An 18,027-nucleotide genomic window follows, 5' to 3' on the forward strand; every position below is an offset into this window, starting at 1 on the left:
GAAAAAAAATGAAGACTGCTGTTTGGCCACCCAGGCATAAAATCTACTTAAACCTGGAATATAAGAATACAATACTCTTCAAGTAAACAGCAATTGCACAGTGATAACAATATACATTAAGATTGACACATGCTGTCTTAAGAGGTCCAGTAATAGCTAAAGACTAAAGAAAGTCAGAGACATCAGCCAAAAAAGTCAATATACCTTTCCCCCCTGTTATAATTGTAATCCATCATCCAAGAGAATAGCTTTAGTCCAGAAGATCATAAATGTCCTTGTATGAAAATGCAGAGCTAATAAATTTTTAAGTGTCACTAAATTCTGCTCAATACTTTGGAGAGTCTTCCAATTCTTCTTGTTGTATTAACAGAAAACAACAACAACCACCGTTATCATTATTTCCAATGTCAAATTTAAAGAGATATTTGAAAAATATTAAGGTTTCTAAAGTTATATCACGGGCAATACTCTTTAAAAAAAAAAGTGGTCTCGGCGTATATCCACTGCTTATATCCCACTGTTTTCATAAAATTCTACTTTTCAGTTTTGCTGAACTAGACAAATATAAACAACACACAGTAAACACCGGTACACATTTCACAGGACACAATACATTTTACAAAATAGCTCTACTTTAGTACTATAACTGCTGTAAAAATGGACAGCTCTGATACTGATGGACAAATACATTTCACATTATAATGAAAGTGGTGGTTACAAAGGCATTACTCATTTCATGGCATTGTTCCAGTGGTACTTAGACTGCAAATTGTGTAGCAAAAGCCTTCCCTCCTGTTTCACTGACACTTTGAAGGACCTTCCAGTCACTTAAGCAACAGGCTTTCTTCACTGTAAATCCCTGGAGAACTGAGTCTGAGAATCTAAACTATCAAAACATCAGCGAACAGACAACTGATCATGGTAACAATCACTTTTTCAATGAGCATGATAAACTTAAAAAATATAACTGATGCGACGACAGACTCTTCTAGATTTTTAGCTTAAAAAAAAAATAATTTCTTTTCCTGCGTTGCCCATGAGGCATCAGGCTCACACAGCCTCGGCAGATGTGTCTGTAGACACAGACATGGTCACCTTGGCGATCTTGACAGTGCTCTTGATGCAGCTCTCCGTGGCCCTGTGAGCACTGGCTGTGTTGTTTGCGTGTTTGTGCAGGCAGTCCGAGTCACCCATGCTGTTATCAAGGGGCTGCGCGGTGCCTTCACACGAGGGGAACATACTCCGGAACGCGTGTCTCAGGTCCTTGCTCCTCAGAGCATAGATGATGGGGTTCACGGTGGAATTCAGCAGGCAGAGCATACTGCAGAAGGCAAACACCGTCTTAACGAGCTTGTTCATCTTCCCAAAGAGATCATACACCATGATTGCAAGCAGAGGGCCCCAGCAGATGATCAAAACCACAAGGATCAGGACCAGGGTCTTCGCCAGCCTGATGTCCATGCGGGTTTGGTCCGGCCGCGTCACCTGCACCTTGCCATCCTCCGACGTGTGGATGATGATGCTCTTCTGGGTGCCGCGCTGAATCATGCGGACCGCGTGGCTGTGAGCCTTCCAGAGAATGTACATGTATGCGTACACGATAAACAGCAGCAGCACACTGGTGACCCCAATCCAGAACATCAGGTAGGTTTCATCGATGAGTGGGAAAATGTCTGAGCAAACCGATTGCAGTTTCTTGCAGTTCCAGCCCAGGAGAGGCAGCACGGCGATCACAATTGCTATGGTCCACATCAGGCAGAATGCCACCACAGCCTTGGGCCTGGTGACGATTCTCTTATAGGCCAGGGGCCTGTGAATAGATATATATCTGTCGATGGCTGTGAGGAACAGGCTGCCAACCGAGGCCGTGAAGGAGGCTGTGACGCCGCCCAGTTTGAACAGAAAGACGTTGGGGCTATCTTTGCGGTGGAACACGTGGAAATCAACGAAGCTGTAGACGAAGATGACGCTCCCCAGAAGGTCTGCCACCGCCAGGCTGCCGATGAAGTGGTAGGAAGGCCTGCAGCGGAGGCTGCGGGAGTGCAGGATGACGCACAGCACCAGCAGGTTCTCCAGAACCGTGAAGGTGCCCAGCGTGAGGGACAGCACGGCGATGGCCAGCTGCTGGCTGGGGTTCAGGATCATGAAGCACTCCATGTCCATGAAGTTCTCCCCGCACTGAATGTTCTCATTCTCCTTGTAGGACGAAAGAGACTTGTTGTAAAATTCGGTAATGTTCACCTGGTCCGCTGGGACCAACTGAGGGCTATCTCCCGCAGTCATCTTTTCTTGGAAGGGACTTCCCCTGAAGGAAGTTAAAGGGAATTTCTGCGGGAAGTACCCTAGTTTGGACGCCATGTCGCCTTTGATATCTTCGTACTGAATGTCATTCGAGCCCACGTAGAGCAGGTCCGTGGTGATGGTGCGGAAGGTGGTGTCTGCAAGGCCATCTAGGATCGACTTCATACCCTCTGTCTTCTAGTAGGCCAAACTCCAAATGACTGAGACAGAAGCTGGCAGCAGGGAATCCTAACAGGGAAAACAGATAAGCCGGATGGTGAGAAAACCAGAATTCAAACAAACGTCAATGAGTACCATCATGTTATTTCATTCCTGTCTCTGAATACAGGTAAAATCCTTGCCAGATTCGTCAACCAAATGAGTCAGTCACTTAGTTAAAGAAAAGCCACCCAGGAGTTGCTGATGTGGCATGCGCCAGAAACATGTTTCTTTCATTAGTTGAGTTCTCTGGATATGCCACTGTGTGAGTCCTCTATGGAGCGCCAGGGTCTGAGGGTCAAGTGAAGAACATGTGCTTGGATGTGGTGTGCATTTCACAGTCGGGTCAGGAAGTGTTTACCACCTGGCTTCTAAAGCCACCCACACACACGCACACACACACAAGCAGTATCTGATGTTCCTGAAGACTTTAATCACCTTGTCACACAGGTAAGACTGGATGTGCAAGACAACCAAAGAACAAGACAGTGTGGAATCAGAGACTGAGCTGTGTGGTCTGTGTGTTGAATGTAAAGGGGGAGTAAGAAACTGCTGGACCAAAAGGAAGAATGTGGTCATGCAGGAAAAGCTGGGTCCCAGTCCTGGCTCTAGCAGGCAAGTCTCTTCACCCAGTGGTGACACTTGGACTGAGCCATGGCTGAGAAAAACTTCTAAAATGTCTACACCAAACAAGGAATATGTCACAGAGGGCTAACATTCACTGGGGCTCATGAGAAGAGCAAGATTTTTTTTAAATCCTCACTCAAGAATATATTTTTATTGATTTTAGAGAGAGAGGAAAGGAGGGAGAGAGAGAAAAAGAGAGAGAGATCTATCACCTGCCTGTCCTACACACCTGATTGGGTATCAAATCTGAAACCTAGATATGTGTCCTGACTGGGAATTGAACCCGAAACCTTTTGGTGAATGGGACAACATTCCAACCAACTGAGTCACCCAGCCAGGGCAAGACCAATATGTATTGCCAGAGAGGAGTGATAATGGGCAGTGCTTCCTGGCTGTGTCCCCCATGAGTGGTGTGATGCCACAAGCACACTGAAGACCAGAGACAGGTCTCATCATTCAAGGCTACTCGCGTGGACGGCCCTAGAAATAAGGATGACTGAGAGAACAGGCCAAATTGTAAGGGCTCTTCAATTCTAAGCTAAGCAATTGGGTTTTGTTTTAAAATAAACAGCCAGAGAATTGATTTTACTATTTATAAATGCTTGTTTAAAATGTGGCTATTAGGCTCATTAGCTTATAAAAAAATTAGAAGTAGTGAGTGATATCTATAATAATCAAAATAATCACAAAAACCAATATTTATTTACTGATTCCAACCAGTCAAAGCACTACTAATGGAGAGAACACTGAGTTAGGAGTTACACAGACCAAGTGTTAGTGTCAGACCCATGTTAGTCTTTCAAAACTTCAGTATTTCATCTGTAAAATAGGAAGGAGGAGGAGGTGGAAGCCTAAATCATAGAATTGTGTTGAAACTTAAATATTTTAAAGAACACTTAACATAGTGCCTGGCACAAAATTTAACTCTTCAATATTAATTATTATCATTACTTAGTACTATGGCTCTCAGCCTTATTTATTAATTATATATCAAGATAATATCTAATTGCCCTATGATCTAATTGCCCTAATTGAATCATAGGCTGTTTATTCAATTTTTATTTCTGTCTCAGCACTTAAGGCACAAGGAAAATAGAAAATATACACATGGGTAAAGGAAGAGGAATATGTCTATTTGTATATTCCAGGTATTTGAGAAATTCTTCATTAATTCTATCGTTAAATTGTCATTACAACTCTATCAGGTGCTTATTTATAACTCCCATTTCACAGACAAGGAAATGGAGGCCAATTGGATGATAAGCTGTCCAGAATATGAAAAGTTTGTAGCTGAACCCATGTCTCTCAGACACCAGAGTTGCTGGTTTTGGTAGTTTTAAGGATTAACGGTAACTAGGAGAAAGCCGTTTTGCATCTTATATTCAAGCCTTCCAGCTTCTTACCAACACAAAATTGAGGCATTTTGTCAGTCCATTGTAATTAACACTACCTCCTACTAAATCACTATTTTCTATCTTAGCATCTTGTGGGATCTGCCTACTGGCATGGCCTCAAGGACTACAATCAGTAATTGGAAGAACTATAAAGTGAAGAAAAAGGATCACAGATCTTATTTCCATAATGCAAAACCGGTGTGCCTATGATTTACTCTAGATTAAAATCACCATATTTGTCACCACAATTTCCCATTTTAATGCAACCAAGCACTTTCATCAAAACAAATTATCTAGATAAAATATGAGTTAGATACAAAGTAATTTCTATCCAATATAGTCCAACTTTAATTAAAGAATACAGTTAAAAAATACACATGAATTTTGTGCAGTTCAAGGATCTCGGTAATGTCCAAATACCACAGTGCCCAGGCTATTTTAAGTTAATGGGATCGTGGCAGGAAAACTGTTCTCTGCATTTCAGTAATTCTTGCTTTTATTTCTACATTTGGTTATTACAGTAATTTTCACCTGCTCATTTTTTTGCACTGCGAGTTTTCTTTGAGAGTTCATTAGTAATATAGTTTACGCTTTGGGGGATGTGGCTGCCATTAATTTTGTTTTTGTTTGCTACTGGGAAAATCATAATTGGAAATTTCTAGCAAGATGCATAGTAGATGTACCTATTAAAAAAGCAGTTGTTTTTATTGCAGTTATAGTAAAAGAATGACTGAAAAATATATCAGGGATTTTCCTTGAATTCTACTTAAATAAACCAACATGTTCTAATAATTCAAGCTATAAATCATGCATTTGTAATAACAATAAGAATATTTTAATGCAATGCATCTATTATTTTTTAACTTGAATTTTTAAAAAATATATTTTATTGATTTTTTTTTTACAGAGCGGAAGGGAGAGGGATAGAGAGTTAGAAACATTGATGAAAGAGAAACATCGATCAGCTGCCTCCTGCACACCCCTTACTGGGGATGTGCCTGCAACCAAGGTACATGCCCTTGACCGGAATCAAACCTGGGAACTTTCAGTCCGCAGGCCGGTGCTCTATCCACTGAGCCAAACCAGTTACGGCTTAACTTCAATTTTTTAGAATACCACCACCAGTTATTTTAATCCATCTCTCTATATGCACACCTGCCTCTCCATTAATCCTTCCCCCCAAATTTATACATCAACTATCAAGCTATGGTATCATCCAAGAAATTTTATGGGTATGGCAGCAGCATGAGTTTTTTTAAGTCTACCAAAGTCTATATCTTTGTATATCTTTGTTTGTATAACCATTAAGGATAGAAGACATCCATGTTCTGATTAGGGTGAGCATCAAGAAAGTCCTCAAAACAAGACTACAAATAGCATTTTTTCCATATTAGTATAACTTAATAGCAGGTTATTTTATTCTTCACTACCCAGCTGGAGACCTTATATGTTTCAGAGAGACATTTCAACATTTTAGATATTATCACTGTTGTATCCAGAGTCAAAATCCCTGCAGTTCTGGCCTGTACAGCATCTCTGGGGGGACAGACACTAGGCAGTATTTGCTTCCCGCAGGTTGTCCTGTCCAGGAAGGCAGAAAAGCCACTGGAAACATCAGAAGGGTTGGTGCTCCCAATATAGTTACAGACTGTACCAGCTCACAAGGCTCTTTCTCCAAATTTCTAAGTTTATAAATGCTTTAAGGAGACAATGCCAAGCTCATAGTATCTAAATTGACAGGAGCCCAGGATATCAAATGCAGAAGTGCCAGAACCTGGCTTAATCCTGTTTTTTCCCTACCTTTTGCTGGTTCTGTGTTGTTCTGCTTGGCTAGCCTCAGAGAAGTCTTGTGAAGGGTTCAAGAGAACAATGGTGCCAGTGGATATATTTGTTTATTTTCCATTCACTTCTGGGAACAAGTCTGGTTTCTACTAATTTGATCAAGAAAAATAACTTGCTAATGTATTTCTTTAAAGTTAATAGGGAAATTTTTAGTTGACTCATAATTGCATTATGTCTAAGCCAAGTCCTCAATATACATGGATACTCTCACAGGCCAACATCATAACTCAATGAGTATTTCTGCTACAGCTGAGTGGGCAAGTAAGTCTGTTCTAACCATTAGAATTGGAATTATTAAAGTAGTTTGGTAAGTTATTGCATCATCTTCTATAGCAATGAGAAATAAAGGACTGACTTAATTATCCTGATAATTTAGGCAAAAATACACAATCCCTCTTCTTTGTATTAATGTCAGCTCCTTCTCCCATATATAAAAGAAAATTCCATTATGCTTGTAATGCTCAGTTGGTTCTCAAAGCTTTAGCTTTTCTTTCTTTTTTTTAAACATAGAAGTTATTAATTAGCACTATTTTCTCTGGTCTATTCTTGCTAATAAAATGAGTGTTAGACTTTTCATAAATATATATCAATTATATAAGCTAAACAGACAGTAAGACCTTATAAGGCTATATTTATTTTCAAATTTGATCTGAAGTATGCTTAATCATTTAACATTTAAAGGCTTGCTAAAAAAAAAAGGAGTTTTATGGCTCAAGAAACTAAACCACACCAGATAAGCACTCACTAGTAGGTGATGATGCCACAAGAAGAGCCTATCACACAGGCAAATAATTGATATAAACAGAATAATTTGCTGACTTTTATAACTAATTCCATTTACCATTTAATTTTGCTCTGCTATTTTGATGTTTCCCACTGATATGTGCCTTTGCTTTTTCCCCTCCAGAGAGAAACCTTTTCTACATAAACTATAAAGAAAATAATTAAGCATAATTGAAGCAGCCTTTCCTTGAAATAGAACATATAAAGTTTTCAATTCCGTAGAAGCCTGGTTCACATATAAACACTCCATAGGATTGTCTTTAACTTGCATATGAGGTCTGGTCATTAAAAGTCAGAAGCAATATATTATTCTGATCTGTAATGTGTATAGAACCTATTAGATAATCTGTACAGTCCATTACCAAGGACAGCAATAATTTTGAATGTGCTGCATGTTGTCCAAATGGTGCAGCAGTTTTCAAGTTTCCTCATTCATTCTTCAATAAGGGCTATTTTCTCTTTGAATCCATGAGCATACATATTAAATCCAACTAAAAACAAAGTCTTGATTCTCCATGTTCCCATCTCAAAAAAATTGACTGCTTTAAATGCACAGCAGAGAAAATTCGAATTCCCAAATATTTCAATAAGAAACATTTGAATGTTTACATGCCAGGCATTGTGCTAGACATAAATATTACTTTTGTCTTTTATATTTACATAAAATAGGTGCTATTACAATCCCCATTGTACATAAGAGAAAACTAAGAGGTGAAATGCTTTGTCCAAGGTCTCCAACTAGAGGAGCAGAGCTAAAACTTCAGCCAGCTCTGAAAAATTCAAAGTGCCTGCTCTTAACTTTGAGGCCCAAGAATCATTTAATAAGACACTCTTCTTTCCATTTCTTAGGAAGCGGGAAGAGTTGATTTGGGGAAAAGGAAGTGATAAATAGTACATGATAATTTTACATAGTGAACTAAAATCTGGAGGCATGATCTGCCGACTGCAAAAAGGATGCCTATGGCACTTGCAAATCATCCTTGCTCTGTGGTCTTTAGGAACAAAGTATGCCAATTAACCATCTATAATAATAAAAACATAATATGCTAATTAGACCAGATGTCCTTCCAGACGTCCTGTCCTTCCACACAACCTTTTGAATTAAGCCACGGCTGCGAGGGAAGCCAGGGTCCCAGAGCCAGAGAGAAGCCGGTGCCAGCAGCAGTGGGAAGGGAGGCCTACTCTTGCATGAATTTAGTGCATCTGGCCTCTAGTAAGCTATAAATACCAACCCTGGATTAGCATCTTATCTGCAGTGACTGTTGGCAAGTAAATAAAATCTAACTTGTTATTGCTACTATTATTTTTTAATTAGGTAGGTTTATGTTTTCTTCATTAATCAATTATAAGGACTGTGGATGGTAATGACAGTTTTCACAACACCAAGTGAGGAATGAAGAGGGCACCTTCTTTAGGTCTGAATGAGCCATGACTGTTGTTAGTAAACAAGCTTTAAACATTCATTATTTTTATAGAGAAATTCAAACTCATTGGAAATTGCTTAACTTCCCACCTTGAGCAGTATAATTTCCTTAGACCCAGAGTGAAGGCGGCTCTCCATGGCTAGTTCCTAAGATCTTGGTAGAATCAGGCAGAAGAAATTCTGTAAACCAAAGTAGGGCTCCAACAAGAGAGTGTCTGTGACAACTCTTGGTGCCCAAAGGGCAGAGAGCTGTTACCACAGCAATGTGGTTGATGGATATAAAGTTAAAGGCCCTAAGATGCTTCATTGAACACATATTTATTGTGTGTGTTCTCTGTGCCTAGTATTGTATACATTGTATATCCGGGTATCATACCTGTGTAATGAATATGGGTCAAGGAAGCAATGGAAATGATTGTCCATCCTACCTCATCCCATCAAATAAAGCCCACCCATCGGTCCTTCCACGATGACAGAGTAGAATTGGATATGAATACATGCAATAGGCATATGATACTTCATCTTCAAAGAGTATTGGGTTGTATAAATCCCCTTCCTATAGATGCTTTGAGGGTTTTTCCCAAAGAGAGATGGTGGGCACTGCTGAGTCATCCTATAGCATTCTTTCTTGTTTCTAAACCCTTCAGATGACGACCCTTGATGGTAGAGCCCTGTCTTATATGGCCTTATATGTCCTCTGCCTGGCACAAGGTAAGTACTCAATACATGTTCACTAAATGAATATTGGTGTGCACTGGCAACATGGCAGATGTATCTTAGTAGAATGGCTTTTAACTGTGGATACTTTTCCTTGGCATAAAGTCAGTTGATCATTAGAGAATTAAACCTAAGTCTTGGTCTCAAATTTCCATCTAGAAAGAAAATGCCCAAATATAAAAGTTACATAAAAGGCATGAACAATGATTTATCCCAGGATCTTTTAGCTCAGTATCAAATAGTTATATTGGCAGTAAGTGGAGGTTATGTTCAAAGATCTGATAATTACTTTTTGTTCTTACTCTTGTTTAGCCCAGGTATATATTATGAACTACAATGTTTAGCCACATAACAATGATATATAAAGAAATATTTGTGACATGCACAACTCTAAACAAATCCTACTTATACACTGTTGACCTTTAAAAACAATACATGGAATTATTATTATAATGAAATTTTTCCTTTCCTCAAAAGCTTGCTGTTATGCATTGCTCTTTCCCAAATGGGTTTCTCCATGTGCAAGTGTTCTTTGAAGACTTGTCAAGAGAAGTTATGTGAAAATTCAACCACTAGATGGAGTGGCTTTTATAAGCCCTCAGCAATAAATTTGTTATTCTGTTCAGGACATACTTCTTGCTTTGGTTGAGCAATTTCTCCTCCTGCTACATCATTTTATGCATTTTACAATGAAATTAATTAAAACATAAATAAGAAAATATGTTATTGAGGGTTAAAATGTGTTATTACTACTGCCTAGAAAAACTAAATTTCAAATTGCTTTTGTGAGGCAAAAGGACATTGAGAAAACTTAATACATTAATAAAAATTAATTGTGAATATTTGGAATTCTGCCTCAAGAAAGTAATTAAGAATGAGTAAAGGAAAGTAGTTCTACTGAAAATAAATGGTATGTTTATGCCGAGATATGGTTAAAAGAAGGGAATGTCTCACAAGCCCAAAATCAATTCTAATAACAAACTCAACTCATTTCTACTTTATGAAACATTTAGCTTTCCAATTTTCAAATATGAAATCACCAACAAAGGTTATAACTCTGTGATGAAAAAGAATGGAAAATTATCTTCTATTATTACAGGGTCTAAATTGGAATCTTTCACAAGAGAAGTGAATATTTGTTCAAATACTCATACAAATTGAGGATATAGTAGCTTTCTAAACAATTCCATTTCCTTCCTATCTTTTCTCACTGGAATAATTTTAAATAAGTTTATTGTTGTGTAAATTCGGAGTTCCATTCAGACATGATTTTTAAAAGTAGGTATTTATGTATCACCTTCTTAAGTTGAAATGTTAAATAAAAAGTTTTCAGTGTGTGCTAACAAAGAAAGATATAAACAGAGAAATATGCTTTCAAGATGCAAATAATTATGTAAAATAGAACTTGAAGAAATAGGCTTCAGTAAAGATGCAAAATATGCTTTGCAAATATAGTTATGATTAAGAAGGAAGTATTCTAACTGGATGCAAGTGCAGAATTTTTATGCTACTGAAACCATGAGGTAGTTCTATTGTACTTATTCAAGGTCAAATCCTTCCTAGGTTTGCATGATGCGATTATGCAATTTTGTATGGGGCTGAGTAACTGAAAGGATTCAGAAAAAATAGCATGAAGATAAAGAATTAGGAAACAAGACAGGCGAGAGCAGGCTGGGAAATTCCAGTGTACAAAAACAATCTGAGAAGTCCCACAGTGGTTGTTAGTGCATAGGGAGTTATTTTATAGTCAGTGTCTCTCCAAGGGTCATCTGTCTCCAGAAGCTTGAGCATCACTTAGGGACTTAAGAGAAATGCAAATTCCCAGGTTATACCTCAGACCTACAGAAACAGAAACGACAGGGCTGGGATGCATCTGTGTTTTAGCAAGGCCTCCAGGAGATTCTAACACACTCTATAGTTTAAGAGCCATTGTTAAAGATTATAGCTATGAAAAAGACTGAAGGGGGAGGGGGAAAGAAGAATGGAGGTTAGATAGCAAGAAAGACTAGTCTATGAGTGGTTTTAGATCACTGAAATGGATTGCTAAGGGAGCCTTCTTTCATGATAAAGTAGACTTTCACAGATTTTTTAATTGAATTTACTGGGGTGACATTGGTAAATAAAATTATGTAGGTTTCAGGTGTACAGTTCTATAGTACATCATCCTGTACCTTGTATTGTGTGTTCACCTCCCGAAGTTAAGCCTCGTCCCATCACCATTTATCCCCTCTTACCCTCTACTATTTCCTCCAACCCCTTTCCCTCTAGTAATCACCATGCTGTTGTCTGTGTGTCTGAGTTTATTTATTGTGTTCTTTTTGCTTAATCCCTTCACCTTTTTCACCTGGTCCTCAGCTCCACTTCCCTCTGACAGCTATCAGTCTGTTCTCAGTATCTATGAGTCTGCTTCTATTTTGTTTGTTAGTTTATTTTGTTTATTAGATTCCATAGATAAGTGAAATCATATGGTAGTTGTCTTTCTCTGACTGACTTAATTCATTTAGCATAATACTCTCCAGATCCATCCAGACTGTCTTGAAAGGTAAGATTTCCTGCTTTTTTAATATATATAGCTGAGTAGTATTCTATTGACTAAATGTACCACAGTTTATTTATCCACTCATCTACTGATGGGCACTTAGGCTATTTCTAAATCTTGGCTATTGTAAATAGCACTGCAATGAAACACAGGTGTGCATATATTCTTTCTGTTTGTTTCGGGATTGTTAGGATATAGTATTTCCAGAAGTGGGATTGCAGGGTCATAAAGCAGTTTTATTTTTTAAAATTTTAAGGAAGCTCCATACTATTTTCTACAGTGGCTGCACCAATCTGCATTCCACCAACACTGCACAAGGGTTCCTCTTTCTCCACATTCTCACCAACACTTGTTCGTTGATTTACTGATGAAAGCCATTCTGACAGATATGAGGTGGTATCTCATGGTGGTTTTAATGTGCATTTCTCTGATGCTGAGTGATGCTGAGCATTTTTTCAAGTTTACTGACTCTCTATATGTCCTCTTTGGAGAAGTGCATTCAGGTCCTTTGCCCATTTTTTAATTGAATTGTGTGGGGGTTTTTTGGTGCTGAGTTTTTATAAGTTTTTTATTAATTTCAGAAATTAACCCCTTATCAGATTTATCATTGGTAAATACTTTCTTCCATTCAGTGGGCTGTCTTTTCATTTTGTTGATGGTTTCCTTTGCTGTGCAAATCTTTGTAGTTTGTTCTAGTCCCATTTGTTTCCCTTGCCCAAGGAAATATATCAGAAAAAAATATTGCTACAAGAAATGTATGAGATTTTACTGCCTATGTTTTCTTTTAGGATTTCTATGGTTTCAAGTCTAACATTTAAGTCTTTAATCCATTTTGAGTTTATTCTTATGTATGGTGTAAGGTGGTGGTCTACTTTCATTTTTTTTTGCACGTATCTGTCCAGTTTTCCCAACAATATTTATAGAATAGACTGCCTTTACCTCATTGTATGTTCTTGCCTCCTTCGCCAAATATTAATTGTCCATAAAGATGTGGGTTTATTTCTGGGTTCTCTATTCTGTTCTATTGATTGAATATGTCTGTTTTAATGCCAGTACCATGCTGTTTTAGGAACCACAAAAGACCCCAAATAGCCACAGCCATCTTGAAAAAGAAGAATCAAGTTGGAGAAATCAGGCTACCTGATATCAAACTATACTACAAGGCCACAGTAAACTCACTGATCTTTAAAACCAAGGCTTTCTATTTGACTGGAATAGAAACATAAGCACAAGTGGGGAACCTCTCAGCCTACAATTCAGGGCTTCTCTATGCTGTTTCAAGAAACTTACTGTTACATATCTTGTCCAGCAAAGAAAAGTGGCTTCAAGATATAATATGTAAGTACCCAGTATGCAGACATAAATTAAGAACTCAACACCATTTTCTCCTAATTCTATTGGCAAAGACTATGTAAAGTTTTATAACACTGCTGAACACCATTGGGAGGGAACCCATGGTTCCTGCGCATAAAAGAACAGGGAAAAAGCAAAAGTAGTTAGCATTCCAGCTGGGTTTTTTTTAAAGATGGAAATATCTCTGTTTCTGTTCTTCTTTTCCCAGAACCATAAAATAATGTATCACAGGAGATGAACCCAGAAAACGACAAACTGAAATGGAAATTTTGCAGGAGGCTCAAGTAATGCAAATTACCTTACAGAATTATCCTGGTAATTATGCAATTTACACTGCTTATAGATGGCAAGTATCTTACAAAAATATCTACCAGTTATAAATATATGGAAATGTATCCCAAAGCACTAAAATATATGACTCTGGGCAGACTGTTCTCTCTCTGATTATTTCATCAATAAAAAATGGACCATTGATTACTCAAAGTTAGTTTCCATAGCTGAGGACTGAAATCATTCAAAGATTTCCTTTTTTTATTTGTAAGAATTTAGATATAATTTCCAAAAGCAGCTGTACATTTTCCAAAGTCAAATTCTCACACATGCAAAAGATACAGAATTCTTTGGATGATTTCTTGCTTACTTTGGTTATGTGTTGTTTAGTTTTGCTCTTTCTCGACATGCATATTGCTTGCTCACCACAACTTACATCAAAACTGGAGAAAACATTTAAAAATTCTGGTAGCAATGCACTAAAATGAGTTGAAAATCTTATCCATTTAACAACCCACACCGGAATAAACCAAAATACACAGATCATAGTGGCATTAAATTAAGTCTCTTTTGTAAAGAATACATAAAATTGATTTATTTTTAAATATAGCTGAGTTAAAAGCAAGCAAGAGTGACAAAGGTATACTATCTATAATGGTGGTTCACTTGCTGTACTAAAAACATCGTTTTTAGCCTCCTGACCAACAGAAATCAATGTTATAAGTTTCCTAGTACAAATGTCCACATGTGAAAGTAGAATTTTGTTTTTTTAAAAACATAATGGAATTTATCACCAATTTAAATGTGAAACTCCTTGTAACTTATTTCATAGAAATCATATTGATTCCAATTTTCTTCTCTAAATATATGGTCTAAAAGAACAAATGAAGAAATGATGAAGGAAAGAGGGGAACCCTCCCATTTAAACTTAAACTTTGACAAACATTGTTTCCTAATTATATGTTATTTTAATTATATTTAAATATACTACTGACATACACAGTTTGTGAAAGCACTTGCCAGTATATTCAACTATCACAACAGATTGCCTGGCACATCTTTGAAAAATGCCTCTGCTTTTCTTTAAAAAGCAATAGCATGGAATTTGCTAGTAGGAATAAAAAATAGCTATTACACCATCAAATTCAGGTAACTATACTGCACTTTATCGCCTGAAATTAAGAAACAATTTAAAATGCTATTCAGAATTGATAATGGTGGTAAGGAATCAAGCCAAAGAGATCAAATTTCTATTCAACGAATCCAAACGCTAAACAATTATGAATGTAAATTATAGTAGAAAAATAAGACATTAGATAATAAAAGACTGTACTCTTAGGGAAAAATGATTTGCCATCTGTGTTAGGCAAAAGGGGAACTTACATCCCTTGTTGCATTCAAAAAATACAAAATCGACTTTACGAATCTTACTAAAAAATACAGAATATAATGCAATAGCACAGTGGGTTAAAAAGAGTTAGCTAAAAAACATTGATTCCTACCTGACTCATCTCAACTCACATATTCAAAAACAAAAGAACACAAAACAAACAAAGAACAACTTTGAAAGCTTTCCTCAAGTGCAGGTGTGAGAATGTTACCAGCTGGGGCTAAAACAGAATTCATAGTATTCTGGAACAACTACTATGACTCTGCCAGGCCCATTTGCTCAGGTTTGGTGAATAAAATCTTTCCGTTAAAAGCCTATACAAACACAACTATGAACCTCAAGAAGTCCATGGTCACTAAGTTATGCAATTAACCTGTCCAAATGAAACTTTTAAATTGGAGGACATCCCAACATTACACATCAATAATCTATATGGAAAATCTCAATGAAAACTAGATCAAAATGTTTGTAATTGCAATTGTCCTATAAAAACTATTATAGTGAAATGTAATATTTCATTTTTTTAATGAGATAGATACCCTGTTCATTGAAGAAATATGACCTAGGAAAACTTTTGGCAAATATTTTATGTTATGAACTAGAAGTTCACAGTGATTACTTTATATAATAGTTTTGACCTATTCTTCCTGATATGTCCTAGCTTACCTATTACCCATGAAGGCCTGATTGAGAGAGAAGTTCACCTAACATCAAACCATTTGAATAGTACCAAGAGATAGACATTGGAAAACCACTGAACATAATCCTCCCTTTCTCAGGTCTTACAAATTTCCTATAGCTGTAACTTACTTGTGATAGCATTATAATTTGTTATATTATCATGTTAATGTGCATTTTGTGATGTAGTAATAACTTTGTATCTTTTCTTCCAGCTTTCCTTCAACTTTCTTCCCCAAAATAAAAAAACAGTCAGCAAGATTGGTAAAATGTGGTTATGCCCATCCTGGCATCTTTGCAAGATTCTTAGAACACATGGGACTGAAACACTATTCCACTATGGTGGAAAATAAGAACAGCCTTGTTTTGATTCAAGGTGGATAGTTCCTTTTGCCTTGAGTCTTCAATGCCCATCTGCACAGCTGCCCTAAATTTGGACACTTCCCCAAATCTATAATATTTATTTAAAACCTAAATTATATGTTCAAATATAAAAAGAAAAGTGTCTAACTTTCTTTTGGTCTAGATATACATCTATGAAAAAGTTTGTTCATACCTATGCAAAAACATGTGTTGATATATCCAGTCATCTAAAATTATGCAGTGTACATATTCTGGATGAGATTTATCGTTTCTTTTAGTCTAGAATATATCTGAGAGAAATCTGAGTTGATCTGTAATTGTTATAAAGTTCATCTGATCTAATTAATTGCTATCAAAACATTTAATAGCAGTTCAGTGGCAAAGTGTTGAATCCCCCACTCCCCTCAAAAACAGCATTCAGGCTGTTATAATACAAATTTAACATTATTAAAGAACAGGATTAGGAAAGAGTTGGAGATTCAGGAGGGAAATATGAAGTTAAGTGCATTCATTGGTTTTGATTTCTTTAACTTCACTACCAATCTTCAGTCAAGAAAAGAAAAATTAGCAGAGCTTGCTGTCCCTCACAATGTAGATGTACATACACTATATAAGCCTGGTCTCAGCAGTTTTTCAAACACTACTGGGTCCAGGTTGTTTCAGAGTCAAAAACAGAATTATAAATTACTTAAACCCAATGTTGGTTTTATTCTACTTGGTTGGTTCCATTAGAAAATGATGCCTACAAAAACAGAAGAGCCAGACTTACACTGGTGAAGACACCATCCTTTTTTACAGGGATGAAAGTTCTCCTCTGTGCTCATCACACAATTGAAATAACATAATTACCCCCTGGAACAACAGGCAGCAACCCAAAGACTAGGCTCCATCTTACTGACCAAATTCATGACGCTACAACCGAATCTCATTTTCTTCATCATGTGTTGTTAGGGATTTCCAAATTCAATATATTACTTTTTTTTTTTTCAGCATTCCTGGAGAGCTAATTATGAGAAATAATCCCCTTCCTTATTAGGCCAACTGTTTTCTGGAAAGAAACATTTGGTAAGCGTGGTGAACTGTAACTGCTGTTTCATTTCATAATAGTTAATTCTTATACATCCAAGTATTTCAATTCTAAATCCAAGCACTCATATGCCAGACAACCAAGAAGCCTGTCTAAATTTCCTAGTGGTTCATGTTAATTCGGAGTCAACGCAGAGAAGAGGAGAATGTTACACCATTGTTTTGAAAGAGTTTTCCAGGCTTTGCCTTAGTAATTAATAAGCTGACACTGCATACTAAACACTTATCAACACTAATCAATGGGGCTGCTTCTTTCTTCAGAAAACAGGTAAACCGATCCAAGGGGTTTTCTTTTGGAATAGACTGAAATATGCCACAAATATAGTGGTTCTTCCGGAGAATTTTATTCCCAGCAGTTTCATCTTGGTAACACTTAACAATTTCACTATTTTAACATTTTGAAATGCCAAAAAGAACACATTGATCCAGCAGCTAGGCTTATTAGAGAAGAACAGTCTCACAGGCGAGACGGGGAGGCTCGCAGTCCACTGGGAAAAGGGTAACAGAAAAAGACAGAAAACAGCGGATAACAAACAAAGCCCAGCACTACTCCAATGTGAGATCGCATTTTCACCAGAATGGAAAACTTCACACACCAATGTACATACTATCACCTATGGTTTATTGAAGGGACTAGGCATAACATTCTTTTTGTATGCACATCTACTGCTGCTGTCTGTTACAAGCGGGGTGGGGGGCATGAGATCTAATTTGCCTTCCTAATAAGGAGTATGCAAGCATAGTCATTTCATCTTTGAAAGGTCAGAACTGAACTGAGCACTCCCCCCGCCCCCCGCCCCCCGCCCCAGCATCATTGTACCCCTACGGAGACTTAGGAACACAATGAGACTTCTCCCTATCAGACACTTGATACATACCTTCGCCAAGACTGCTCCTTGCCTGGAGTGAGGACATCTTTGGAATAAAAAGAGTCTTTTTACAGTAAGTTCTTTTGATAACCTAAAATGGATTAGTTTTTTAAAACCATGTCTATCCTCAAGCCTCCTGCCCAACTATGGTAACTGCTGTTGTGCCTACAAATAACTGCCTGCACTATACAACG

General features: G+C 37.4%; 1 protein-coding gene across 3 annotated transcripts; it reads right to left on the reverse strand.

Moving 5' to 3' along the window:
* Positions 1–1,023: 1,023 nt before the first annotated feature.
* Positions 1,024–16,697, reverse strand: CNR1 (cannabinoid receptor 1). 3 transcript variants are annotated; one of them, XM_023759343.1, is made up of 2 exons: positions 16,648–16,697; positions 1,024–2,529 (listed from the first exon to the last, which is right to left on the reverse strand). In XM_023759343.1, exon 2 carries the CDS (start codon positions 2,464–2,466, stop codon positions 1,051–1,053), a length of 1,416 nt encoding a protein of 471 aa, XP_023615111.1. In that variant the 5' UTR covers positions 2,467–2,529; positions 16,648–16,697; the 3' UTR covers positions 1,024–1,050. The 3 variants fall into 3 exon arrangements, with proteins under 3 accessions (XP_023615111.1, XP_023615112.1, XP_023615113.1); XM_023759344.1 differs by lacking the exon at positions 16,648–16,697 and having other exon boundaries at positions 1,051–2,305; positions 2,381–2,466; XM_023759345.1 differs by lacking the exon at positions 16,648–16,697 and having other exon boundaries at positions 1,051–2,196; positions 2,364–2,466.
* Positions 16,698–18,027: the final 1,330 nt, after the last annotated feature.

This window comes from Myotis lucifugus, unplaced genomic scaffold, assembly GCF_000147115.1.
Source record: "Myotis lucifugus unplaced genomic scaffold, Myoluc2.0 scaffold_152, whole genome shotgun sequence".
NCBI lineage: Eukaryota > Metazoa > Chordata > Mammalia > Chiroptera > Vespertilionidae > Myotis > Myotis lucifugus.

Excerpts from the sequence above, each read along its gene's own strand:
- CNR1 (XM_023759343.1), bottom strand. The coding sequence starts at position 2,466 with ATGAAGTCGATCCTAGATGGCCTTGCAGACACCACCTTCCGCACCATC.